A 26,293-nucleotide genomic window follows, 5' to 3' on the forward strand; every position below is an offset into this window, starting at 1 on the left:
CGCGTTTGGAGAAGAAACCAGCGCTCATTCAACGATGAGCGCGCCTCAGAAGAAGTCCACAAAGTCGGTGGGGAGTCATCTCTCCATCGACGACTACTTCGAACGCCAGAAGGCGAAGTATGGCGACGTTGTCGACTTTGACGACGACGATGAAGACATGGAGGACGAGAAGGACTCGCCCTCAAAGCGCAAAGGCTCAGTGTCGAGTGAATCGCTCGACCCTCATGCCAAGAACGTTCGTCCGCGTGAAGGGGACGAATCGGACGCTTCGAGTTCGAAGCGTTCGCGTACTGAGAGCGATACTCCACTCGCTTCCGCTGGGGCTCTCAGTTCTCCATGCACTGCAGACGCAGCGCGTGATCCGTGGATGCCGTTCACGTCCGAGATCACGGACCGGTATGGGAACTCGGTACCTCCGAATGAGGTGCCGCTGTACGTGTGCAGCGCCATCAAAGATGACGCCATGGCTGCCGAGCTGCACTTTGATGCGGGGACGTATCAAAGGCGCGATTATTACATCGGACTCTTCGATGAGCTCCGATGGTTTCAAAGCAAGAAGACATCTTCTCGGAGCAAAGTGCCCGAGTGGCAGGCACGTTGTCAGAATTGGAATGCTTTCGCTGAGAACGTCAACAAGAAGCCGAGTGCTTACCGTGATCGGATTAAGCAAGCGCGTGATCGCTTCGAGACGTACTCGAAGCGTGGAAAGTTGGAGCAACTCCACGTTGCTGCGGAGGAGGCTAATGTGCTGTGCGCTGTGCCCGAGGGCTTTCAGTGCGCGAAGTGCTTCCCAGGCGCGGTCCGCTTGAGCGACCGCGACCTGAACGGGTACACGTCGTTCCGTGTGCCCGAGAGTCTCAAGGAGCTCCGTTCTAAGTTCTTAACACGTGAGGGTTCGGGCGCTAGCGATGACCGCAGCGCTCGCACTACTTCCGCTGCGCCAGCGCGTACTGCTCCTCGTACGCCCTCACCATTTCCGGAACGTCCTCCAGCAAGACGTCCCGCGGCTCCCATGTATCTTGATGGGGAGGAAATCCTCTCCAACGAATACGAAAACGAGCCCCTTGAGGGTTCGTTTTCGGGATACTATGGTCAACAATCCGCTCAACAATCCAGCGGGTTGAGCCGCGGGCATCACGGATCGGCGGTGGCGGGGGTGGGAACACGCCCCAGGTATGATCAGCCCGGGCTGATCAGTACACGTCTCTCCACGACCGGGTGACCGCCGTGGAGCGTCTGCAGGGCGCTGCGTTCGCCGCCCTGAAACAGGAGCTGGCGAACCAGAAGGCCCAAGTCGCGACGGTCTCGCAGACCGCCTCGAATATCCAGGTCGAGTTGGGGACCCAGATGAAGGGGTTGCTCCAGGGCGTCCGCGCGCTGGAGGAGAGGCTACTCGTCGCCGAGGCCAAGGCTTCCGCTTCTGCCTCGGCTCCTGCCGATGCTTCGGGTCAGCCGAGCTAGATGGCTCGTGCTGCAGGTATGGCTTCAGCTGTCCGACGTAAAAGGTCGGATGGAGGCGCATGCTAGACGGTATGTCTAGCGTGTAAGCGTTGCCGTGCCGTGCCGTGCCAACACAGTGAACGGCCCGATGAAGCGCGGAGCAAGCTTGCTTGCTCGGAAATCCGAAACTGCATGTTTAGGCAGGTTTTGAGTAGCTAGCAAAACCAATGAACTAACCTTGAATTCATTTGTGTTGCCTCCGCCCACATTGTCTGCGTTCAGCTTCGGTTGGTCAACACAAGCTGCTATTGCATCTTGGACAAACCGAATCACGGCTTGTCTTTTGGTAAGGAAGTTGATTGCATCAGAGCTGAAGTCATTCAGCTCGCTCTCCGCTAGAGGCCCGGCCTCTGCGTGGTTCTTTGCGGTGTCTGCGCCCTGCGCAGACCCGTGGTCGTTGTCCTTGTTGGTGGAGGAGTCTGCGCCCTGCGCATACTCATGCGTTTTCTTCGTTGCTGCAGCTGACACTATGCAAGTGTCAGCGGTTTTCTGCGGTTGCTGTATTGCAGTCGTAGATCCCCCACTTAAAGTGGGAGCCATCACTCCGAGTAAACTCGGTAGACGTGGATGCCGCATGGCATTCACGTAGAACGGTGTATGCCCGGTCGAGGCATGCACCGAGTTGTTGATGGTGAATTCCGCCATCGATAACCACTCGCTCCAGTATTGGAACGAGTGAGCGTAGCTCTTCGACATATCGACGAGCACGCGATTCACGCGCTGGGTTTGACCGTCCGTCTGCGGATGATCCGCAGTCGACATGGAAAGCTGGCTCCCAAGAAGTGTAAACACTTCTTGCCACAGATGCGCTGTGAAGCGCGGGTCTCTGTCCGACACGATGTCGGACGGCATGCCATGGTGTTTGAACACCATGTCGACGAGCAGACGGGCCGTCTGCTTCGCGGTCACCTCTGCCGGCACCGCAGCAAGATGTACCATCTTGCTGAAGCGGTCTACAAAGACCACAATACCGGTGTTCCCTCCGCTATCCGGGGGAAGGCCAACGATGAAGTCCAAAGACATAGACTTCCAACACTCCGACGGAGTCGGTAGTGATTGCAGTGGAGCCTGCGCGAATGGCGCAGGCTTTACGCGTTGGCATACCTCGCAAGTACGGATGTACTTGCGCACCCACTTATACTGGTGGTGCCAGTAGAAGTCGCGCGTGAGAAGGACGTATGTCTTCTCACGTCCGAGATATCCCGCAGTCGGGGCATCATGCTATTCGTACATGATCCTGAGTCGCACGTCATGGTCATTCGGCACGACAACGCGGTCCGTGTTGTCGTCGGCTGCATTATAAAGCAGTAGTCCGTCGTGCACTCGAAAGCGGTGTGCACGCGCACGAAGGTGTTTGGGCAGCTTCTGACGGGACTTGTCAGAAGGCGCTGTGCCATAGGCCAGCAAGAGCTTCGCGTCCGCGTCGTGCGCTTACGTGGCCTTCACATCGTCCAACAGGGACGATGTGGGTTTGCTCGATCGCATGGCGTCAATGCTGCATAGTCCGGCCGACGTGATAACGCGTCGGCCACTACATTCAATCTTCCGGGTTTGTATTCGACCCGGAAGTTATACTCCGCAAAGAATGAGAGCCATCTCGCCATTCTTTGTGATATGCGTGGCGACTTCACTGCAGTGCGCAGTGATGTATGGTCAGTGTAGACCACAAACGGTCTACTTCCAAGCAAATACACTCGGAACTTTGCGAGTGCGTATTTCATGGCAAGGAGTTCCTTGTCATGCACCGGATAGTTGCGCTCAACTGGCTTCAGCTGACGCGATTGGTAGTAGACGACACGATCACGGCCCTCGTGATCGTGCTGCATCAACGCACATCCGATCGCGAATTCGGATGCGTCACACACTACGTGAAATGGACGATCTTGGTCAGCCACTGCCAAGATCGGCGCCTCAGTCAAGCCCCGCTTGACTGCATCGAATGCATTTTGGCAATCGGCTGTCCAATTCCACACAGCTTCCTTCTTAAGAAGCTGTGACAGCGGGCGGATCTTGTCCGCGTAATCCTCCACATACTTGCACAAGTACGTGGCCAAGCCAAGGAACTGCCTCAGTTTCTTGACACTTGAAGGCGTTGGCCATTCGTTAATCACTCTGACCTTTTCCGGGTCAGGGAGAACACCATTCTTCCCTAAGAGACACCCGAGGACGGGTATCTCGCTCGCCCCGAAGATACACTTCTTCAGGTTCGCGTAGAGCTTATGCTTTCGCATAAGCTCAAGTAGCTTCCAGAGATGCACCCTGTGCATCTCTACGTCGGTCTTCCCGTCCACAGCCCGGCTGTGGATGAACACATCATCGAAGTAGCTCGGTGCGAAGTCGCGCACCGAGCGCAACAAGTGCGTCACGCACCTGTTGAAGGTCGCAGGGGCGTTCTTGAGTCCCTGCGGCATTACTAGCCATTCCCAGAGCATGCCGCTTGGCGTGCTCACTGCCGTGAGAGGGATGTCGCTCTCACGCATTAGGATCTGATAGAATCCATCTCGCAAGTCGAGAGCACTGTAAACGGTGCTCCCGGCCATCGAATCGATGATAACATCTTTTCGCGGTATCGGCGTCTGCGCCGGTACCGTCGCATCGTTCAGCTTGTTATACGCATGAACGGGGCGCCATCCGCCCTGTGGCTTTTTGACACAGAACGTCGGAGCACTGTGCGGGGACTTTGATTCCCGCACTTGTCCTGCTTTGCGACGACTTTCAAAGAAGTCGTCGATCGCGTTTACTTGTTCTCGCGGCAGTGGCCACTGCCGCGTGACACAGTACTTTGTGCCCGGCACGAGATCAATCTCGTGCTGAATACCCTTATCCTGCGGAAGCTCCGCAGAAATCTCTTCCGGGAGTACGTCTTTGTACTCCCTCAATAATTCGTAATAAGGACTCGACTTCAGCGAGTCCCAACCTTGTTCCTCGAAGCGCTCTCGCTTCGGCTTCGCACTGAGAGTGTCTTCACTCTCAGTGGTACTTCCCATGAAGAGCTGTCTCAGCTCTTCGCTCTCGCTCTCCGTACTTTCGCTGTTCGAAAGAACGCAGACCTGCTTGATACGTCCATCGTGCAAGTCGCGTGTGAAGCGCTTCCAGCTCATGACTGGAAGCGAAGTCAACTCCGACGCCGTCGTCGGAGGATTAGCGAGTTCCATTTCACGATACTGGAACCCAGTATCGGTACGCGTCAAGACGTTCAGCGTCTCGACGACCGGCGTCACCGCCTCAGTCTGCCCGGCAGACAGTCCTTGTAGCGTCTCGGTCCCGGACCGAGCCTTGCGCAGCGTTCTCCGCATGCGCCGTCTTCCTGTTGTGTGGAGCAGGGCTCCGTACAGTTGTTCTTCTGGTCCAGGCCCGGCCGTGGACAGTTGTTCACCGGCGGACCCTGTCTGAGGGCGCGCGATAGCAAGCCCGGCTTGATCGCATGGCGCTTTGTCGTGCAGCCCGGCTGCACGACAGCATGCAAATTGCGTCAGTGCGGTACATTTGCAACCGTCCGCACTGTTTGCAGCGTCAACTCCCGGAGTTGGCACGCCTTCGTCACTTCGACGCCATTCATTGGCGGAGCCCCTCATGACCGAGGGTGCGTCGGCTCCCGGAGCCGACGCGTCGTTGTCGACCTGACCGCTTCGGGTCAGGGACTGTCCCTTACACGCTCGAACGTGGGTATTGGTTCCTGGAACCAGCACATCTTTTTTCTTCTGACGTCGGCAGCATTGCCGACGTTGGTTTCACTTGTGCGCGCCCTCGCGCACTTCCTGGGCACTCCAGGACAGCAGCATTAAGCGCTGTCTCGACTGGTGAGCCGCACGCACCTGCTGGTGCGTGCGCTGCGGTAACAGGGCCATCGCTCTCTGTTCCGCTGCCGCGGCCGAAGCGCACGAGCGTGCGCTTCTCCCAGTCTATTACCGGATCATGCCGCACAAGCCACGGCATGCCCATTACCACGTCGAACTTATCGTCCAGGTCCAGGACGATAAAGTGTTCGACAAACACTCGTTGTTTGAACGAGAAGCGCACGTTCACGGCGCGCTTCTCGGTCTTCACGATGGCACCCGTTGCCAGTCGTACCTCCAGAAGACTTCGAGGTACATTTACCTCCTCGAAGTCAAGTCTCGGCAGGCTTCGTAGTCGAACAAAGTTGTTCGACGCGCCTGAATCTACCAAAGCTCGAAGAGAGTCACTCGCTCTCTTCGAGTAAACCTTCAAGATGACTAGGTTTGGCCTGTCATTTTGTTTCTCGCAGCGAGAGCTAGCCTCACTGGGGGCTGCAGTCCTCACTGTCGCGTGCCCGATGTCGTCACGCGTGACCGCATTACCAGTAGGGCGCCCCGCGCCTACTGGATGTTCGCGTTTTTTGTTGGTCCGCGGCGATGCCTAACATCGCCACGACGGCCTCCTCCAGGGGGCATGGGAGCTGTGCACTCCCGTGCAAAGTGACCGATCCTTCCGCAACGGAAGCATCGCACGTTACCTCCCTGTTGCTGGTAACCAGCAGTTGTTGCGTTCGAGAGGTCCATTGATTCTGGACCTCCCGTCCTCGCTACCGGGCGCGGTAGCGGTCTCGACGCATTTGCATGGAGTTTAGCCTGCCGCAGGCTAAACTCTTCTTGCATGGCAAGAGTGATTGCAGCTTCGAGAGTACTCGGGTACGCTCGGAAGAGATAGGTCTTCACAGGCCCATCTCTCAGTCCCTTCATGAACGTGACGACTTTAGTCGCCTCGTCAATCGGGTTAGTCACGATATTTGATACCAAATATCGTGCGCGCTGCGCGTAAGCATGGACGTCATGCTTACCCTGCTGAAGGTCGAGGAACTCCGCCCTCGACCGGAACTCGTTTTGCGGGGGATCAAACGCTTGTCTGAGCTCCTCTTTGAATACTTCGTACGTGCTGAAGCACGTAGGATCGGAGAGTCGGCGTCCATACGCCCAACTCCTTGCGCGTCCGCCAAGGCAGGACATGGCGAACGCGACGTTCGACAGCGGGTCGACGATGCGTCGAGCCGCTATGGCTGTGTCGAGCTCGACAAGCCATCGGAGGAGAGGCTCGCCCTCTCTTCCCACGTATTTGCTTACGCTCAATTTTAATGATTGAGCACGCGGTGTCGTCCCTGACGACGCCGTCACTGAGGAAGCAGCATCGCGCTGCTCCATCATGATGAATCCTAGAGCAACACCATGTTGCTCTGTCGGCGATAGCGTACGCAGCATCGTAGCTTTCGCCGCTTCTCCAATGACTGTTGACATTCGTTGGAGGGCTTCCCACTCTGGGTCAGACAGGTGGGGGCAGTCAGCGCGTGCAACATGCGTTGCAGGCGTGTTGGAGCTCTCCATGGGCACCTCCGTGCTCATGTGGTTCTCGGCTCCGCGTTCGTACACCTCGTACGAACGTCAAGCGGTCGGTCGTTGGACGGACTATAAAGTGCTACCAGGTGTAGTGGGTCTAACTAGACTCACTACTCTTGCTTACACGTTGAGCTACGTGTATGAGGAAGCGTAAGTACTTAGTAATTACTTGAGTTAATTATATTTGAATACACAAATATAATTTAAATCAGATAAGACTCCATGTGACTTAGATTAGGTAAAATGAGAACTGTATTGCTTGTAAATTGATCTTCCTCAAAAAATCTGCTAAAAACTGTTTATCATCTATGAAAGGGGTTGCAGCGGCTGGCTGTCAGAGCCCCGCCAATATGCACGTCTCTAATTGGTAGAAGATGCTGCTTTCTACCAATAGGATCTTTGGGTAGGTGTGGACCACTCATTGTGGTGGCCCACTTCAATGTATCCATTGGTGTGCCTTACACCAATGTGAGGAAGTATCTAAAAAAATTAACAGATATCTTATCCGTTAAAATCACAAGTGGCTTGTAGCCACTTGTGCGTGTAACCCCGTTACACAATGCATCTTCGAGCACGAGGTTCTGGCGCTCTGTCTGGCAATCTGCCTGAGCTCGGTGCGCAGTTGTAATGCTGATTTTGATACCCATCAACTTCACCAATGACTTCCAAAAGTCCGAGATGAACTTCGAGTCGCGATCACTGATGATCACCTTCGGCAATCTGAGGCGCCGAACAAATACATCAAAGAACACTTGGCCGTGTCCTTCGCGTCAGCTGTCGAATACGTCGGGCATACTTCGCTCGCTTGGACAGCTTGGCCACTGCGACTAGTATTGCATCAAACCCTTCCGCCACTGCAAACCCGTGATGAAATATATTGACACCCCTTCCCAGCATTCCTTTGGCGCTGGTATCGGCATCAGCAGTCCCTTTTTCTTCTGGCTGCTGGACTTCCATCGTGCACAAGTCTCACATGTGCGAACGTATTCCCTTACGTCGCGGTACATAGTCGGCCAGTAGTACCATTGCCCTGCTTTCAGGTACGTACGTCGACTTCCAGGATGCGCGGAAGTCTTTCCATCATGAAATTCGATCATGACATTTGTGCGAAGCTCTTTTATCTTCGGCACACACAGTCGGTAGACAGTTTCGCCTTTCGTCTGTTTGAAAAACAGAAGACCATTGTGCTTGACGAACTTCTCCTTTCCCGCTCCATTAGACTACTGTTGCTTGAAAGCAGAGTCTGAGTCGTATCCTTCCTGAAACGCTCTTTCCGTCTCAGGGGCCAAATGTGGACTTACAAAATGATAGTCGACGCTGTTGACTTGCTGCTGTGCTACGCCAATCGGGTGACCCTCCCCCCGTAAATCGACGTCGTCGAGCAACAGGTGAGTATCATTCGTTAACAAGTTGCGCAACACTGCAGACTTAGTACGGTGGTCATGAACTGGTGCGGCTTTCTTCGCGCATTCGTCGTCGCAGTCATCAGCCGTATACGTCACATCCGGAAGAGGTGCTTCTTTCTCCTCCTCGTCTTCCAGTCCATCCGGTTGAGGCCGTGAGAGCGCATCCGCTACAACCTCGCACATGATGAAAAGTAAACGTGTATTGCGAAAAGTGCGTCAAAAGCGATCCATCTTGGTGACACTCGTGGGTGATGCAACATCCACGAACACGCCGCGTTATCCGTGTAGACGTCGAATGCGCTTCCATGCAGATATTTTCTCCACTTCTCCGTAGCCACTTGGATAGCTAGTAGCTCCTTCTCATGCGTAAGCCATCCACGCTCATGTTTATCCAACGTCTTCGAATAGAAGGGAATCGGATGATCTGCTCCGTCGCACTTCTGTGACAGAACTCCACCAACACAGCGTCCTGACGCGTCCGTCGTCGCGATGAACGGTCGCTCAAAGTCCGGCAACTTCAGCGTAGGCGCTTGCTGAAGTGCGAGCTTGAGATGCAAATACGCGTCCTCCACTGGTTTCGTCCAATTCCATGGGGCATCCCCCTTCGTCAAATCCTTCAACGGACGAGCAATCTGGGTAAATTCCAATATAAATCGGCGATAATATCCTCCCCAACCCAAGAAACTCAACAACTCCTTTCGTTTCGTCGGAGTCTGATACTTGGCTACTGCTTCCGTTTTACGTGGATCGACGCTTACTCCTGCATGCGAAGCCCCAAGGTCGTCGGTCGGCCAGATGCCATCTCACTTGTCATTAATCGAAACTGCCACCCTCCGCCCACAGTCGGCCAACCAGTCGGCGCCAAGCGAGGGGGGGAGATCATTCCGAAACTGAGTCTCCCCCCCCCCCCCCCCCCCCCCCCCCCCCGCACCCACAGTCGCTGCGAAGACCTGTGTAGTCGCTGACCGACGTCGTGCTTGACGACCTACCAGTGCCCAAGTGTGCACACACACTTCCGCCCATCCAGTTAATGAAACTAGCCCAGCGGAGCGATTACCTAGACTGAAAAACGGACGTGCGCCTCAACTTCACGATGAACTCGCTAGGAAGCATGACTTTCAGCTCGAAGCGCTTCGACGAGGCCCGCGCCAGCTCAGACTTGCAGTACCTGTCGGCGTGGGTGGAACGCAGTCGCAAGGCCTTCACGACGCTGGCATTGTCTCTCAGCGTGCAGCTGCGACGCACCTTGGATGTGGAGCGCTTCGAGCCGTGCATGGATGCTCCCTCGCAGCTCTGGGCTGAAATTCGCGCCCATTTTGAGCGGGGAAATGGTGTCAACCCTACGTATCTGAAGGCACAAATGTACAACCGCAGACTGCAGATCTCTGAGACTGTAGACAAGTATGTGCAAGATATGGAGCGTAGGCGTCGTGTCATGGTGGACAACGGTGGGGCTATGGAAGACTGGGAATCGGCGGACCTTCTATTATCAAATGCACTACTGGTGTTCCCACTGTTGGCGATGTACCACACGCTGTGGCTGGGCGAACATCACCCTCGAGAACTCAGTCTCCCGCCCGCTGTGCACAAGTTGGGGACCGCTGAGCAGCGTCACCAGCTTCGCCAGGAGGGAAGTGCTAGCGCTGGTGACGGATCGCGCAGCCTACCTACACGCCAATTGCATGGCGTAGGTATGCATGACCAGGGCAAGGGTCGCAATAGCAAGAAGAGGAAGAAGAGTGATAAAATGCATGCGCCGCGCAAGACAATTGAGCAACAAAAGGCTGACTCTACCTGTGCAAATTGCAAGGCAAAAGGCCACTGGTATGGCGACCCAGAGTGCCCGATGCCGATGACTACCGAGCAAGCTGCGTCACGTGCGAAGTGTGACCAAAAGCGCCGTGCTGCACAGAACGTTCGCTCTTTTGCGGGAGCTGCGTTGGTAAACGACCAACCACAGCTAATTACTGCAGTCTCTACTGAAGAGAAGGCTGTTACTCCTATCGCAGGTCCCAGCACTGCTTCGATGGCTTCGACTCTTACAATTGGTCCGCTGCCAGTGGGAGGATTAGAGACTATGACTGATACTGCGGCAGCAGCACGTACACGCGGGCGCCAAATGGAGCTGGTGCAAGAATCCCAAAGTGTTGCAAGGGCGGTGCAGCAGCCGGGGGCGAGTGTTGCTGCGTCTGCTGAGCGCCCAAGCATAGCGACGGTGACGCTGCTGCAGTCATCAGGGTCAGTGTGCACAGTACAATCGGAGGATCTCGTGACACGTGCAGAAGTTGTATCAGCTGTTGGTCTAAGTTTGGCGGACATGTACTCAGTTACTCACGCTGGCTGGGAAACTATGACTACTGCGATGGTGGAAAAGGTGTTTGGAAAGGTGGCTGTCGAGGTCATTGCCTCCTATAGGAAAACTGCTGACGGGCCATGGTCGCCCACGTCTCTATCGCCTGCGCCTGCGCCAGTGCAAGCTCCCCGACATTTTGAGGCACTGTATGCTGTTGACCAACGTCCGCCTGGTGCAGACATGACATTGCGTGGTGAACGAAGACCCGGATTTGGTAACAACTATGTCGGTCGCTATGCACCCCCGCACTATTCCGGTGATATCTATCGTGAAAGCCCTTATGGGTATGGTTATCAAAGGTCATTTGCAGATGACCGACGCGAACAGCGTGACCAGCCGTTCCAGAACAATAGGCAGCAACGGATGGGGCTGGAATGCTTCTGGCCCTGCTCGCCACCGGGAAAACAATGGACCTGGTTATCGCAGTGCCTTTGCGATAGGATGCTTTGCTGCTGCAAGTGATGTTCCTACTGATGAACTCGAATGGATTTTGGACTCTGGCTCTCAAGTGAATATCTGTGTGGACTTAGCGCTGTTTGTTGATTTTTTGGAAGCTTCGAAAATACCGCAACTACTCTTTGCCAACGGTTCTCGAGAGACACCGAGCGTGCGTGGCTCGGTGCTCTATCGCTCAATGAACCATGCAACGGGGTATATTGAGGACAGACTGCTTGATGAAGTGATTTACTCGGATAAGTCGCCCGTCAATATTCTGAGCCAGGGCTACATGAAAGAAAATGGCTTCGCTTTGTCATACTCCGGTCCGGGGCAGTGCATCGCCTAGCTGACCAAGGGCGACACTACGCTACGATTTAAACGCGTTGACAAGCTTTATCGCCTGCGTATGAAGAAGCCTGACTGCTGCAAAGTCATGGCTGTCGCTGATGCTAAGGCGACGGAGAACCCGATGAAGTTGTTGCACAACAGACTCGGGCACCTCAACATGCACGCCATCAACCAGATGGTGAACAAGGGATTTGACTTTGGAGTTAAAATTAATGCTACCATTTTGAGCTTCTATGACTGTGTTGCATGCTGTTTTGCCAAGTCTCGGAGGATGACCTATGCTAGGGATCCCGAACGCGCTACTGAACCACTTGCTAAACTCGCTATGGATATATGCACGGTGAATGAAGAGACAGTGGACAAAAAGACCATGTTCCTGTTTGTCGTGGATGAGTATACTTGTAACGGGGTTACACACACAAGTGACAACTGTCACTTGTGCATGACATTTGTCACTTATGGTTTAACAGATAAATATCTGTTAAAGGTTTTAGATACTTCCTCACATGGTGTAAGTCACACCAATGGATACATTGAAGTGGGCCACCACAATGAGTGGTCCACACCTACCCAAAGATCCTATTGGTAGAAAGCAGCATCTTTCTACCGATTAGAGACGTGCATATTGGCGGGGCTCTGACAGCCAGCCGCTGCAACCCCTTTCATAGATGATAAACAGTTTTAGCAGATTTAGGAGGAAGATCAATTTACAAACAATGCAGTTTTCATTTTACCTAATCTAAGTCACATGGAGTCTTATCTGATTTAAATTATATTTGTGTATTCAAATATAATTAACTCAAGTAATTACTAAGTACTTACGCTTCCTCAAACACGTAGCGTAATGTGTAAGCAAAAGTAGTGAGTCTAGTTAGACCCACTACACCTGGTAGCACTTTGTAGTCCGTCCAACGACCGACCGCTTGACGTTCGTACGAGGTGTACGAACGCGGAGCCGAGAACCACATGAGCACGGAGGTGCCCATGGAGAGCTCCAACACGCCTGCAACGCATGTTGCACGCGCTGACTGCCCCCACCTGTCTGACCCAGAGTGGGAAGCCCTCCAACGAATGTCAACAGTCATTGGAGAAGCGGCGAAAGCTACGATGCTGCGTACGCTATCGCCGACAGAGCAACATGGTGTTGCTCTAGGATTCATCATGATGGAGCAGCGCGATGCTGCTTCCTCAGTGACGGCGTCGTCAGGGACGACACCGCGTGCTCAACCATTAAAATTGAGCGTAAGCAAATACGTGGGAAGAGAGGGCGAGCCTCTCCTCCGATGGCTTGTCGAGCTCGACACAGCCATAGCGGCTCGACGCATCGTCGACCCGCTGTCGAACGTCGCGTTCGCCATGTCCTGCCTTGGCGGACGCGCAAGGAGTTGGGCGTATGGACGCCGACTCTCCGATCCTACGTGCTTCAGCACGTACGAAGTATTCAAAGAGGAGCTCAGACAAGCGTTTGATCCCCCGCAAAACGAGTTCCGGTCGAGGGCGGAGTTCCTCGACCTTCAGCAGGGTAAGCATGACGTCCATGCTTACGCGCAGCGCGCACGATATTTGGTATCAAATATCGTGACTAACCCGATTGACGAGGCGACCAAGGTCGTCACGTTCATGAAAGGACTTAGAGATGGGCCCGTGAAGACCTATCTCTTCCGAGCGTACCCGAGTACTCTCGAAGCTGCAATCACTCTTGCCATGCAAGAAGAGTTTAGCCTGCGGCAGGCTAAACTCCATGCAAATGCGTCGAGACCGCTACCGCGCCCGGTAGCGAGGACGGGAGGTCCAGAATCAATGGACCTCTCGAACGCAACAACTGCTGGTTACCAGCAACAGGGAGGTAACGTGCGATGCTTCCGTTGCGGAAGGATCGGTCACTTTGCACGGGAGTGCACAGCTCCCATGCCCCCTGGAGCAGGCCGTCGTGGCGATGTTAGGCATCGCCGCGGACCAACAAAAAACGCGAACATCCAGTAGGCCCGGGGCGCCCTACTGGTAATGCGGTCACGCGTGACGACATCGGGCACGCGACAGTGAGGACTGCAGCCCCCAGTGAGGCTAGCTCTCGATGCGAGAACCAAAATGACAGGCCAAACCTAGTCATCTTGAAGGTTTACTCGAAGAGAGCGAGTGACTCTCTTCGAGCTTTGGTAGATTCAGGCGCGTCGAACAACTTTGTTCGACTACGAAGCCTGCCGAGACTTGACTTCGAGGAGGTAAATGTACCTCGAAGTCTTCTGGAGGTACGACTGGCAACAGGTGCCATCGTGAAGACCGAGAAGCGCGCCGTGAACGTGCGCTTCTCGTTCAAATAACGAGTGTTTGTCGAACACTTTATCGTCCTGGACCTGGACGATAAGTTCGACGTGGTAATGGGCATGCCGTGGCTTGTGCGGCATGATCCGGTAATAGACTGGGAGAAGCGCACGCTCGTGCGCTTCGGCCGCGGCAGCGGAACAGAGAGCGATGGCCCTGTTACCGCAGCGCACGCACCAGCAGGTGCGTGCGGCTCACCAGTCGAGACAACGCTTAATGCTGCTGTCCCGGAGTGCCCAGGAAGTGCGCGAGGGCGCGCACAAGTGAAACCAACGTCGGCAATGCTGCCGACGTCAGAAGAAAAAAGATGTGCTGGTTCCAGGAACCAATACCCACGTTCGAGCGTGTAAGGGACAGTCCCTGACCCGAAGAGGTCAGGTCGACAACGACGCGTCGGCTCCGGGAGCCGACGCACCCTCGGTCATGGGGGGCTCCGCCAATGAATGGCGTCGAGGTGACGAAGGCGTGCCAACTCCGGGAGTTGACGCTGCAAACAGTGCGGACGGTTGCAAACGTACCGCACTGACGCAATTTGCATGCTGTCGTGCAGCCGGGCTGCACGACAAAGCGCCATGCGATCAAGCCGGGCTTGCTATCGCGCGCCCGCAGACAGGGTCCGCCGGTGAACAACTGTTCACAGCCGGGCCTGGACCAGAAGAACAACTGTGCGGAGCCCTGCTCCACACAACAGGAAGACGGTGCATGCGGAGAACGCTGCGCAAGGCTCGGTCCGGGACCGAGACGCTACAAGAACTGTCTACCGGGCAGACTGAGGCGGTGACGCCGGTCGTCGAGACGCTGAACGTCTTGACGCGTACCGATACTGGGTTCCAGTATCGTAAAATGGAACTCGCTAATCCTCCGACGACGGCGTCGGAGTTGACTTCGCTTCCAGTCATGAGCTGGAAGCGCTTCACGCGCGACTTGCACGATGGACGCATCGATCAGGTCTGCATTCTTTCGAACAGCGAAAGAACGGAGAGCGAGAGCGAAGAGCTGAGACAGCTCTTCATGGGAAGTACCACTGAGAGTGAAGACACTCTCAGTGCGAAGACGAAGCGAGAGCGCTTCGAGGAACAAGGTTGGGACTCGCTGAAGTCGAGTCCTTATTACGAATTATTGAGGGAGTACAAAGACGTACTCCCGGAAGAGATTTCTGCGGAGCTTCCGCAGGATAAGGGTATTCAGCACGAGATTGATCTCGTGCCGGGCACAAAGTACTGTGTCACGCGGCAGTGGCCACTGCCGCGAGAGCAAGTAAACGCGATCGACGACTTCTTTGAAACGCGTCGCAAAGCAGGACAAGTGCGGGAATCAAAGCCCCCGCACAGTGCTCCGACGTTCTGTGTCAAAAAGCCACAGGGCGGATGGCGCCCCGTTCATGCGTATAACAAGCTGAACGATGCGACGGTACCGGCGCAGACACCGATACCGAGAAAAGATGTTATCATCGATTCGATGGCCGGGAGCACCGTTTACAGTGCTCTCGACTTGCGAGATGGATTCTATCAGATCCTAATGCGTGAGAGCGACATCCCTCTCACGGCAGTGAGCACGCCAAGCGGCATGCTCTGGGAATGGCTAGTAATGCCGCAGGGACTCAAGAACGCCCCTGCGACCTTCAACAGGTGCGTGACGCACTTGTTGCGCTCGGTGCGCGACTTCGCACCGAGCTACTTCGATGATGTGTTCATCCACAGCCGGGCTGTGGACGGGAAGACCGACGTAGAGATGCACAGGGTGCATCTGGAAGCTACTTGAGCTTATGCGAAAGCATAAGCTCTACGCGAACCTGAAGAAGTGTATCTTCGGGGCGAGCGAGATACCCGTCCTCGGGTGTCTCGTAGGGAAGAATGGTGTTCGCCCTGACCCGGAAAAGGTCAGAGTGATTAACGAATGGCCAACGCCTTCAAGTGTCAAGAAACTGAGACAGTTCCTTGGCTTGGCCACGTACTTGTGCAAGTACGTGGAGGACTATGCGGGCAAGATCCGCCCGCTGTCACAGCTTCTTAATAAAGAAGCTGTGTGGAATTGGACACCCGATTGCCAAAAGGCATTCGATGCAGTCAAGCGGGGCTTGACTGAGGCGCCGATCTTGGCAGTGGCTGACCAAGATCGCCCATTTCACGTAGTGTGTGACGCATCCGATTTCGCGATCGGATGCGCGTTGATGCAGCACGATCACGAGGGCCGTGATCGTGTCGTCTACTACCAATCGCGTCAGCTGAAGCCAGCTGAGCGCAACTACCCGGTGCATGACAAGGAACTCCTTGCCATGAAGTATGCACTCGCAAAGTTCCGAGTGTATTTGCTTGGAAGTAGACCGTTTGTGGTCTACACTGACCATACATCACTGCGCACTGCAGTGAAGTCGCCACGCATATCACAAAGAATGGCGAGATGGCTCTCATTCTTTGCGGAGTATAACTTCCGGGTCGAATACAAACCCGGAAGATTGAATGTAGTGGCCGACGCGTTATCACGTCGGCCGGACTACGCAGTAGCTGCTGACGTCAATGCCATTGACGCCATGCGATCGATCAAACCCACATCGTCCCTGCTGGACGATGTGAAGGCCACGTAAGCGCACGACGCGGACACGAAACGCTTGCTGGCCTATGGCACAGCGCCTTCTGACAAGTCCCGTCAGAAGCTGCCCAAACACCTTCGTGCGCGTGCACACCGCTTTCGAGTGCACGACGGACTACTGCTTTATAATGCAGTCGACGACAACACGGACCGCGTTGTCGTGCCGAATGACCATGACGTGCGACTCAGGATCATGTACGAATAGCATGATGCCCCGACTGCGGGATATCTCGGACGTGAGAAGACATACGTCCTTCTCACGCGCGACTTCTACTGGCACCACCAGTATAAGTGGGTGCGCAAGTACATCCGTACTTGCGAGGTATGCCAACGCGTAAAGCCTGCGCCATTCGCGCAGGCTCCATTACAATCACTACCGACTCCGTCGGAGTGTTGGAAGTCTATGTCTTTGGACTTCATCTTTGGTCTTCCCCCGGACAGCGGAGGGAATACCGGTGTTGTGGTTTTCGGCGACCGCTTCAGCAAGATGGTACATCTTGCTGCGGTGCCGGCAGAGGTGACCGTGAAGCAGACGGCCCGTCTGTTCGTCGACATGGTGTTCAAACACCATGGCATGCCGACCGACATCGTGTCGGACAGAGACCCGCGCTTCACAGCGCACCTGTGGCAAGAAGTGTTTACACTTCTTGGGAGCCAGCTTTCCATGTCGACTGCGGATCATCCGCAGACGGACGGTCAAACCGAGCGCGTGAATCGCGTGCTCGTCGATATGTTGAAGAGCTACGCTCACTCGTTCCAATACTGGAGCGAGTGGTTATCGATGGCGGAATTCACCATCAACAACTCAGTGCATGCCTCGACCGGGCATACACCGTTCTACGTGAATGCCATGCGGCATCCACGCCTACCGAGTTTACTCGGAGTGATGGCTCCCACTTTAAGTGGGGGGTCTACGACTGCAATACAGCAGCCGCAGAAAACCGCTGACACTTGCACAGTGTCAGCTGCAACAATGGACAAACCACATGAGTATGCGCAGTGCGCAGACTCCCCCACCAACAAGGACAACGACCACGGGTCTGCGCAGGGCGCAGACACCTCGAAGAACCACGCAGAGGCCGGGCCTCTAGCGGAGAGCGAGCTGAATGACTTCAGCTCGGATGCAATCAGTTTCATCACCAAAAGACAAGCCGTAATTCGGTTTGTCCAAGACACAATAGCAGCTTCTGTTGATTAACAGAAGCTGAACGCAGACAATGTGGGCGGAGGCAACACAAATGAATTTAAAGTTGGTTCATTAGTTTTGTTAGCTACACAAAACCTGTCTAAACATGCAGTTTCGGATTTCCGAGCAAGCAAGCTTGCTCCGCGCTTCATCGGGCCATTCACTGTGTTGGCACGGCACGGCACGGCAACGCTTACACGCTAGACATACCGTCTAGCATGCGCCTCCATCCGACCTTTTACGTCGGACAGCTGAAGCCATACCTGCAGCACGAGCCATCTAGCTCGGCTGACCCGAAGCCTCGGCAGGAGCCGAGGCAGAAGCGGAAGCCTTGGCCTCGGCGACGAGTAGCCTCTCCTCCAGCGCGCGGACGCCCTGGAGCAACCCCTTCATCTGGGTCCCCAACTCGACCTGGATATTCGAGGCGGTCTGCGAGACCGCCGCGACTAGAGCCTTCTGGTTCGCCAGCTCCTGTTTCAGGGCGGCGAACTCAGCGCCCTGCAGACGCTCCACGGTGGTCACCCGGTCGTGGAGAGACGTGTACTGATCAGCCCGGGGCTGATCATACCCGGGGCGTGTTCCCACCCCCGCCACCGCCGATCCGAGACGCCCGCGGCTCAACCCGCTGGATTGTTGAGCGGATTGTTGACCATAGTATCCCGAAAACGAACCCTCAAGGGGCTCGTTTTCGTATTCGTTGGAGAGGATTTCCTCCCCATCAAGATACATGGGAGCCGCGGAACGTCTTGCTGGAGGACGTTCCGGAAATGGTGAGGGCGTACGAAGAGCAGTACGCGCTGGTGCAGCGGAAGTAGTGCGAGCGCTGCGGTCATCGCTAGCGCCCGAACCCTCACTTGCTAAGAACTTAGCACGGAGCTCTTTGAGACTCTCGGGCACACGGAACGACGTGTACCCGTTCAGGTCGCGGTCGCTCAAGCGGACCGCGCCTGGGAAGCACTTCACGCACTGAAAGCCCTCGGGCACAGCGCACGATACATTAGTCTCCTCCGCAGCAACGTGGAGTTGCTCCAACTTTCCACGCTTCGAGTACGTCTCGAAGCGATCACGCGCTTGCTTAATCCGATCACGGTAAGCACTCGGCTTCTTGTTGAAGTTCTCAACAAAAGCATTCCAACTTTGACAAAGTGCCTGCCACTCGGGCACTTTGCTGCGAGAAGATGTCTTCTTGCTTTGAAACCATCGGAGCTCATGGAAGAGTCCGATGTAATAATCGCGCCTTTGATGCGTCCCCGCATCAAAGTGCAGCTCGGCAGCCATGGCGTCATCTTTGATGGCGCTGCACACGTACAGCGGCACCTCATTCGGAGGTACCGAGCTCCCATACCGGTCCGAGATCTCGGACGCGGACGGCGTCCACGGATCGCGCACTGCAGGCGCAGCGCGGAGAGCCTTGAGCTTTGGAATCACACACTGCAGCTGCAGTGCGCGGAGAACTGAGAGCCCCAGCGGAAGCGAGTGGGGTATCGCTCTCAGTACGCGAACGCTTCGAACTCGAAGCGTCCGATTCGTCCCCTTCACGCGAGCGAATGTTCTTGGCATGAGGGTCGAGCGATTCACTCGACACTGAGTCTTTGCGCTTTGAGGGCGAGTCCTCCTCGTCCTCCATGTCTTCATCGTCGTCGTCGAAGTCGACGACGTCGCCATACTTCGCCTTCTGGCGTTCGAAGTAGTCATCGATGGAGAGATGACTCTCCACCGACTTCGGAGTCTTCTTTTCTTGAGGCACGCTCATCGTTGAATGAGCGCTGGTTTCTTCTCCAAACGCGGAGAATTGATGAATGGTCAATTCAGAGATAGACGTGCGGAGACCCCACGCGTCTAACCTTAAGCGGGGGGGTGTAACGGGGTTACACGTACAAGTGGCTACAAACCACTTGTGATTTTAACGGATAAGATATCTGTTAAAAGTTTTAGATACTTCCTCACATTGGTGTAAGTCACACCAATGGATACATTGAAGTGGGCCACCACAATGAGTGGTCCACACCTACCCAAAGATCCTATTGGTAGAAAGCAGCATCTTTCTACCGATTAGAGACGTGCATATTGGCGGGGCTCTGACAGCCAGCCGCTGCAACCCCTTTCATAGATGACAAACATTTTTAGCAGGTTTTGGAGGAATATCACTTACAAACAATACGGTTCTCATTTTACCTTAACTAAGCTACTTGGAGTCTTCATTTGATTTAAATTATATTTGCCTACTCAAATATAATTAACTCAAGTAATTACTCAGTACTTACGCTTCCTCATACACGTAGCGCAACGTGTAAGCAAAAGTAGTGAGTCAAGTTAGACCCACTACACATTGAGATGTTTGATCTCGTATCACGATGATGATTGGGTTGAACACCTAGGAACTATCGAATATGTGAATTCGACCCTCGTCAACGCGCCTACGAAGTTCGCGCCAGTCGAACGTGACATAGGACGCAAGGTGTCAAACATTGTGGCAGAGGAGATGAAAGACCTGCTGCAATCGGAGAATGATGTGACGCTCGCGGAGATCGCGACAAACATTGCGAAGGAACGACAGGAGATCGTAGAACTTGCTCAGAAGAATTTGGAAGAAGCTCAAGCAAGACAAAAGGAATATTATGATCGCAAGCGCAGACAAGTTGTCTTCAAGGAAGGTGACATAGTGCTGCTCGACACGAAGAACTTACCGCTGAAAACCGTAAACAAGAGCACGGAATTGGAGAAAGCGAAACAAGCGGCTAAGAAGGCTGGGCCGTTCGTGATTGAACGTATGGTGAACGACAAAGTGGCGAGGTTAATACTTCCGCGCACGATAAAAAGTCTCAATCCGACATTCAACGTGGAGTTGCTGACCCATTACCTGACGAATCGTGAGTATTTCCCGAATCGACCGATTCCGAAGGCTGCACCTCTGATCTTGGACAAGGACACTGGAGAAGAACTCTACATTTTGGAGAAGCTGCTCAAGAAACGAACTAGACGTCGCAAACGTCAGTGGCTCGTGAAGTGGCATGGGTTACCGGAGCATGAGGCAACCTGGGAAGGTGAAGCAAAGATCGAGCACGTTTTGCGTTGGCGTCAACTCCTGGACGGGTATCGACTCCGCCAACACAAAGTCAACCGGGGGGGGGGGGGGGGGGGGGGGGGTCAGGTCCACCTCTGGCCTGCTGAGCAAGCCAGCCAGAGCGATGTGGCGCAAAGGCTCTGGTTTGCTTGCTAGCGGCCAGAGGCTTGAAGTTCCTGTGACAGCTACCCGAGAGGGTCAGCCGTCACAGTGAACATGCATTTTGTAGGAAAAACATGAAAAAGAAACATGGAACATGCATTAGTAGAAAAGAAATGAAAATAAAATAAAAAGACGCAGGGTAGCACATAGTCAAGAAACTAACCAGAAATACGCAGAGAGAGCCCTGTGCTCGCGTTGGAGCACAGCGAGGCATGCATTTTAGGCTAGTAGTAGCAATTCATTATTAAATCAACCGTCTATCCCGCACATCGACTCAACAACCTCGCTCTCAACAGGACCGACACTCGCTTCAGCAACTTCAACTACCAACACTCTTCGGGCTCGACGTGACAGACGCTGTCGTGCTCGCCTACCTCGGCATGCATGTCCATATTACGATCGCCTTCTCCGGCATCCTGGACCCTGTGTTCTACCTTACGGTGCGCCTCGTGCTGGGCATGCACAAGTCTTTCGTTACAGACGTCGAGAGCAACCTTCCCAGGTACGCTGAAGTGCCACGCCGGTCGGTGGAATCGAGAAGCCAACAGTGTTGATCATTCACCTCTATCGCGGACAGTGAAAGAGCCTACCTAGGCAACGTGGAGGCGAAAGCTGCAGAATACCAAGGCGCCAACGCCGTTTAATATGTAGCTCTGCGTCTCACCAAGATCACGGCCCTAGTGGTTCTGTCCGTCGTCTTCGAGGACCACTTCTCTGCGTTGTCGGACTTCGCCGGCGCGTCTTGCATCACTCTCATCCTGCCGAGCTCACGAAAAAGTGGGACGTGTTCCCCACGTGGGAGAAGGCGGCGGCCGCGGTGATCGTCGTGTGCTTCTGTCCAGGATGCTCTACGTTACGGTTCTCACAGTCGAAGAACTGTTCACCCCCGTCAACGGCGACACCGAGTTCCCGTATTGTGCGCCCGAGTACGAAACCACAGTCAACTACAACTACACAGCTGTTTACGAGGGCTAAAAAGTCGTAAAAGTCCAATACACATGACCACTATCATATAAATGGTAAGTTTAACCAGAGCCCCACATCTCATGAAACCATCGAAAGGTAAAAAAAAATAGAAAATACAAATCTCCTGATTCCTCGAGCGGCGGCCGGGAGGGACCCATAGCTCGAATTTGATCTTCCATGGAGAACTACCACATATTGGAGCGGATCGGCGAAGGATCCTTCGGGAAGGTCTACCGGGGTCGCCGCAAGTACTCGGGGCAGATCGTCGCGCTCAAATTCGTGACGAAACAGGGCAAAAGCGCCCGAGATCTCGAGAATCTACGCCAAGAAGTGGGGGAATACAGCCTATAAACCGATGTAGGTACCTGACCTAACTGAGTTGTGCATGCTGCCCGGACAGATTAATATCCTACGACGTCTCAACCATTGCAACATCATTGCAATGCTGGACTCGTTCGAAACGGACGGGGAGTTCTGCATGGTGACTGAGTACGCGCAGGGCGAGCTGTTCCAGGTGCTGGAGGACGAGCACAGTCTACCAGAAGAGGAGATCCGGAAGATCGCCATCCAGCTCATCCAGGCGCTGCATGTGCTGCACTCGAACCGCATTATTCACCGGGATATGAAGCCGCAGAACATCCTGATCGGCTCCAAGCAGCAGATCAAGCTCGCGGACTTTGGCTTTGCGCGTGCGATTGCGCACGACTCAAGCTTGCTGAGATCTATCAAGGGCACGCCGCTGTATATGGCCCCGGAACTGGTGCAGGAGAAGCCGTACAACTACACGGTGGATCTGTGGTCGCTGGGAGTGATTCTGTACGAACTCGCGGTGGGGAAACCACCGTTCTACACCGATCGGATTGTGTCGCTGATCCAGATGATCGTTCGCGATGCCGTGCAGTATCCGCCGACGATGTCGGAGGATTTCCAGAGCTTTTTGAGGGGGCTACTGAACAAGGACCCAGCTCAGAGACTCAAGTGGCCCGAGATTTTGCAACATCCATTCGTGCACGAGACGCCAGAGCAGCTCGAAGCAAGACTGCAGCTCGAGCGGCAAGTGCGCGCTTTGCCCCGCTTCTTCGAAGAGAACGAGCTACATCACTCCCCGGAAGAAGAAAACGAAGAGAAGGTTAAGCCGAGTGTCGAGCGCCTAAGATCATGTGGCGAGTGGAAGATCTGTGACCCGGAAACTGGGCGACAACTGCCAAAGCCCGAGCAGCCCCATGAAGATGACCCGAAAACGGCACCAGCTAGCGAGAATAACAATCGTGGCCCCTCTCCTCCGCCAAAATCTTCTCGTCCGTCTCGCTCGGTGGTTCTGGAAAGCTTTCTAGGTGTGTGGGACCGTATCAGTCGAGAAATGGACACGAAACACGTGAACGCGGGGCTCATAAGCTCTCCTCTGTTTGCCAACGCCGTCGGCCTGCTGCCATCGATCCCTGTCCACGAGCTATCCAGAGACATACTGGCGAATATTGCGTCGCTGCTCCATCTTCAGTACCGGTCTTTCATGTTGCTTCTGAAAAAGGCCGAAGAAATGACTCAACTTGACGGCCTGCTTCACGCGAAGGACCACATTCACCGATTTTTGGGTCGCCTAGTTGAGGCTAGCGGGGTGCTGAAAGCGGGCCACAAGCAAGCAACCGACGTAGTCTACAAATGTGTACGGTGCTGCATGATATGCACGACGATCGTCAATTCTTTCGAAGTCGAGAACACTCTGAATGGCAAATTAGACTACCGCGAATTCTGCAAAAGTGACGTCGACACCATATCTCTCATGCTGACTTGCAAGGACGACATCGTTGCAGCTTCACACTCGAAGGCGCTGAAGTGGCTCGGATCAATGATTGATCGGTCCCAAAATCTGACAACACTGCTGGAGGTTGTCTACCCGTCGGGCGTGGTTCAAACGCTTTGCGAAATCTTGCATGCATCGGGGATTTCGCGCTCTCCAGGGGGTAGAATCTCGAAGAGCGGCCGAGACCTGGGTCTGTACGCCGTCTTTGCGTTAGCAGCATTTGTTCAGCCTGATGCAAAATGCTGGAGTCCTCTGCAACCTTTTCCTGTCCTGACTTTGGTTCAAGACGATGCTGCTCCAATGGACAACTCCAGCTTGAGGGATGTCAAGCACTTGTACAAGCTTCGTGTTAAAGTTCACTCAGAAGTCGGGTCACAGCTCCTAAGCAGTGGTGTAAGTGAGCTGATTGCATTGCTTGCTGACGAAATAAATGAGCGCGTACGACAGAAGCGCAGTGAGGGCGGTGATACGGACGGAGAAGATGACCTAGGAGAAGAAGACGCCGACCAATCTACAATTTGTTGTATCCTGAAGATCCTGATGCACGCGTGTCGATCCTCGGCGCCACTCTCCAAGAAGCTAACGGTGACGAAGATTGTATTCCAGAAGCACCGAGACACCGACATATTCACTATCTTGCTCTGGGGATTTTCATCTGGAGGATTGCACCAGATTGAGCAGTATTTCGCCACCGAGTTGCTCTCCGTGATTCTTCGCCGCGGAGTACTCCCAAAGCGACAAATTTGGTGTTGCGCGCAAACCATATTCCCCCTACTCCAGGACTCGACGGACACCGCGTTATTGAGTGCTCTGAGTACCTTTCTCGCCGAGGTTATCGAGACTTGCAACATCGATGAGTCTGCTCTCGGGACCGATGCCAGTCCTGATGAGTTGGAGCCGCAGGATACGGAGCTTTGGAATCTTGTCGTTCATGGGGCGCTGACGCCTCGCTGTTCCTCCGCGGTTTTCCGTCTATTCAGCAGTAACAACACTGACGACGACGGTAATGGAAGCGCAAGTAGCAAGGCCCAAATGCTCACCAGCTACAACATTCGTGCTCAAGGTCTTCTGGACTCCGGCATTGTGTTTCTGTTGCGCGTGGCGTCCAAAGCGGCGTCGCAGCCGATTCAGCCTAGACAAAATGCTGCTGATGGAGCAAGCAGATCCGAGGAGATGAATACGTTCATGTCCGTGTTCGAGAACGATACTGTGTGGGAAGCTTTCGACGGCATGATGGCGACCGGCGGCGGAGATCTCCTGTCGCCTTGGGGGTTGTTCTGCTTCCTGAAGCTGCTTCGAATCGTTCGCGAGATGCAGTGCAACGAAACGCAGATGGAAGTCGCTGTGAATGACCACCTCTTGCTTCACTTGGTGAACTTGCTTGAGCTAAAGCATATCGAGTACCTTTTCCACTGGCCCGAGGTTGTCGGCGGAGGAAGCAACGCCGTGAAGGCCCTCGTTCACGCCACGGTGAAGGTACTAGGCATTCCATTTGCGCACAGCGTGTCGGAGGAGCTGCTGGTAGATACGCAGGAGATATTGTACGATGCCAAATGCGTGCAAAAACTCCTCGGCGTGCTTCGGTTTGTGTTCTCGACGAAAGAGCTCCACCTGGAGGCGTCCGTGCTGGAATTGCCCATCAGCTTCTTGTCTCGACTGGTAACCAGCTCCACACACTTTGGCTCCCAGTTCGTGGAGGCCGACGGGATGTCGGTCATCAAGGAGTGCGGGATGCTGAGCAGCAACTGCTCGCCGTCCTTGATCATCGACACGCTGTTGGTCGTCAGCCAGTTGGCCCGCAGCTCGCAGATGAACTACGACTGCATTCTACGAGCGGATCTCCTCCCCGAATTCTACGAACTCATGCAACATCCAGAGGCGATGGTCCGGGCCAAGGCGCTCAACTGCATCGGGAACTTGTGCCGACACTCAACACTCTTCTATCCACATTTCATCGCTCCGCTGGGTGGAGATTCGTCACGCACGGTGCTCAATGAGATGATCCGTGGGCTATCGGACCCGGACAGCTACGTCCGGCGCTTCGCGTGCTTCGCGATCGGCAACGCGGCCTTCCACAACGGCGACTTGTACCATGCACTGCGTCCTGCCATCCCGCTCCTGGTGCAGAATCTCCACAACGACGAGGACAAGACACGCTCAAACGCTGGTGGGGCGCTCGGGAACCTCGTCCGCAACTCGGACGAGCTCTACCGCGACCTGTGCACCCACGAAGCGCCGTGGGAGCTCTTCGAGCTGGCCGTGACGGAGACCAGCACGGCCTCGCGCCGGATCGTGCTCTTCTCGCTGGGCAACTTCTGCGTCTACCCGGAGTGCTTCAACTTCCTCGTGCAGGTGGAGCCCGGGTTCGTTGACGAGCTGGAGCACTTGTACGACGAGGTGGTGGCCGACGAGGTGTCTCGACGGAACATCCGCCGCATCCTGGCCAAGATCGAGGCGCTCGACAGCGAAGGCGGAGACGACTACGTGCATGCCGAGTAGCGTAGCGGCTGCTGTGGACATTCATGAGTATGCACGTAATGCATGATTAGTTCTCAGGGAGGGTATCTGTCGCAGTTGGCGTGGTCGATGGTTGTTCCCGATGAGAAGGCCATGAGGCGATGATGCTGTCGCGTCCGTCGTGATACTTCTCAGCCGTCACCTAAACGTCGAGCTTGCCGTTGCAGGCGCCCCAGCTGCCAGGCTGCCACTATCCTCGTTATTAGATTCACGACAGAAATTGGTCAGCGGGATCAAGTTGCAAGGACGGTTATCGATGCAGCAAGCTGCTGCCTGGCACCACTGCGACCATC

The 26,293-nt window shown here is 54.7% G+C and overlaps 2 protein-coding genes across 2 annotated transcripts; both read left to right on the forward strand.

Annotated features, from left to right (window-relative positions):
* Positions 1-9,365: 9,365 nt before the first annotated feature.
* On the forward strand, positions 9,366-21,360 carry IUM83_19479 (Integrase catalytic core protein; the record flags this gene model as incomplete). The annotated part of the gene is made up of 3 exons (XM_067944530.1): positions 9,366-10,263; positions 21,071-21,218; positions 21,294-21,360. 3 exons carry the CDS (start codon positions 9,366-9,368, stop codon positions 21,358-21,360), a joined length of 1,113 nt encoding a protein of 370 aa, XP_067797800.1.
* A 499-nt stretch (positions 21,361-21,859) lies between these two features.
* Positions 21,860-25,982, forward strand: IUM83_19480 (ULK/FUSED protein kinase; the record flags this gene model as incomplete). The annotated part of the gene is made up of 3 exons (XM_067944531.1): positions 21,860-22,012; positions 22,083-24,188; positions 24,264-25,982. The coding sequence occupies 3 exons, from the start codon at positions 21,860-21,862 to the stop codon at positions 25,980-25,982; spliced, it is 3,978 nt and encodes a 1,325-aa protein (XP_067797787.1).
* Between the last annotated feature and the right edge of the window lie 311 nt (positions 25,983-26,293).

Source organism: Phytophthora cinnamomi (assembly GCF_018691715.1).
Source record: "Phytophthora cinnamomi strain GKB4 chromosome Unknown Contig13, whole genome shotgun sequence".
Taxonomy (NCBI): domain Eukaryota; phylum Oomycota; class Peronosporomycetes; order Peronosporales; family Peronosporaceae; genus Phytophthora; species Phytophthora cinnamomi.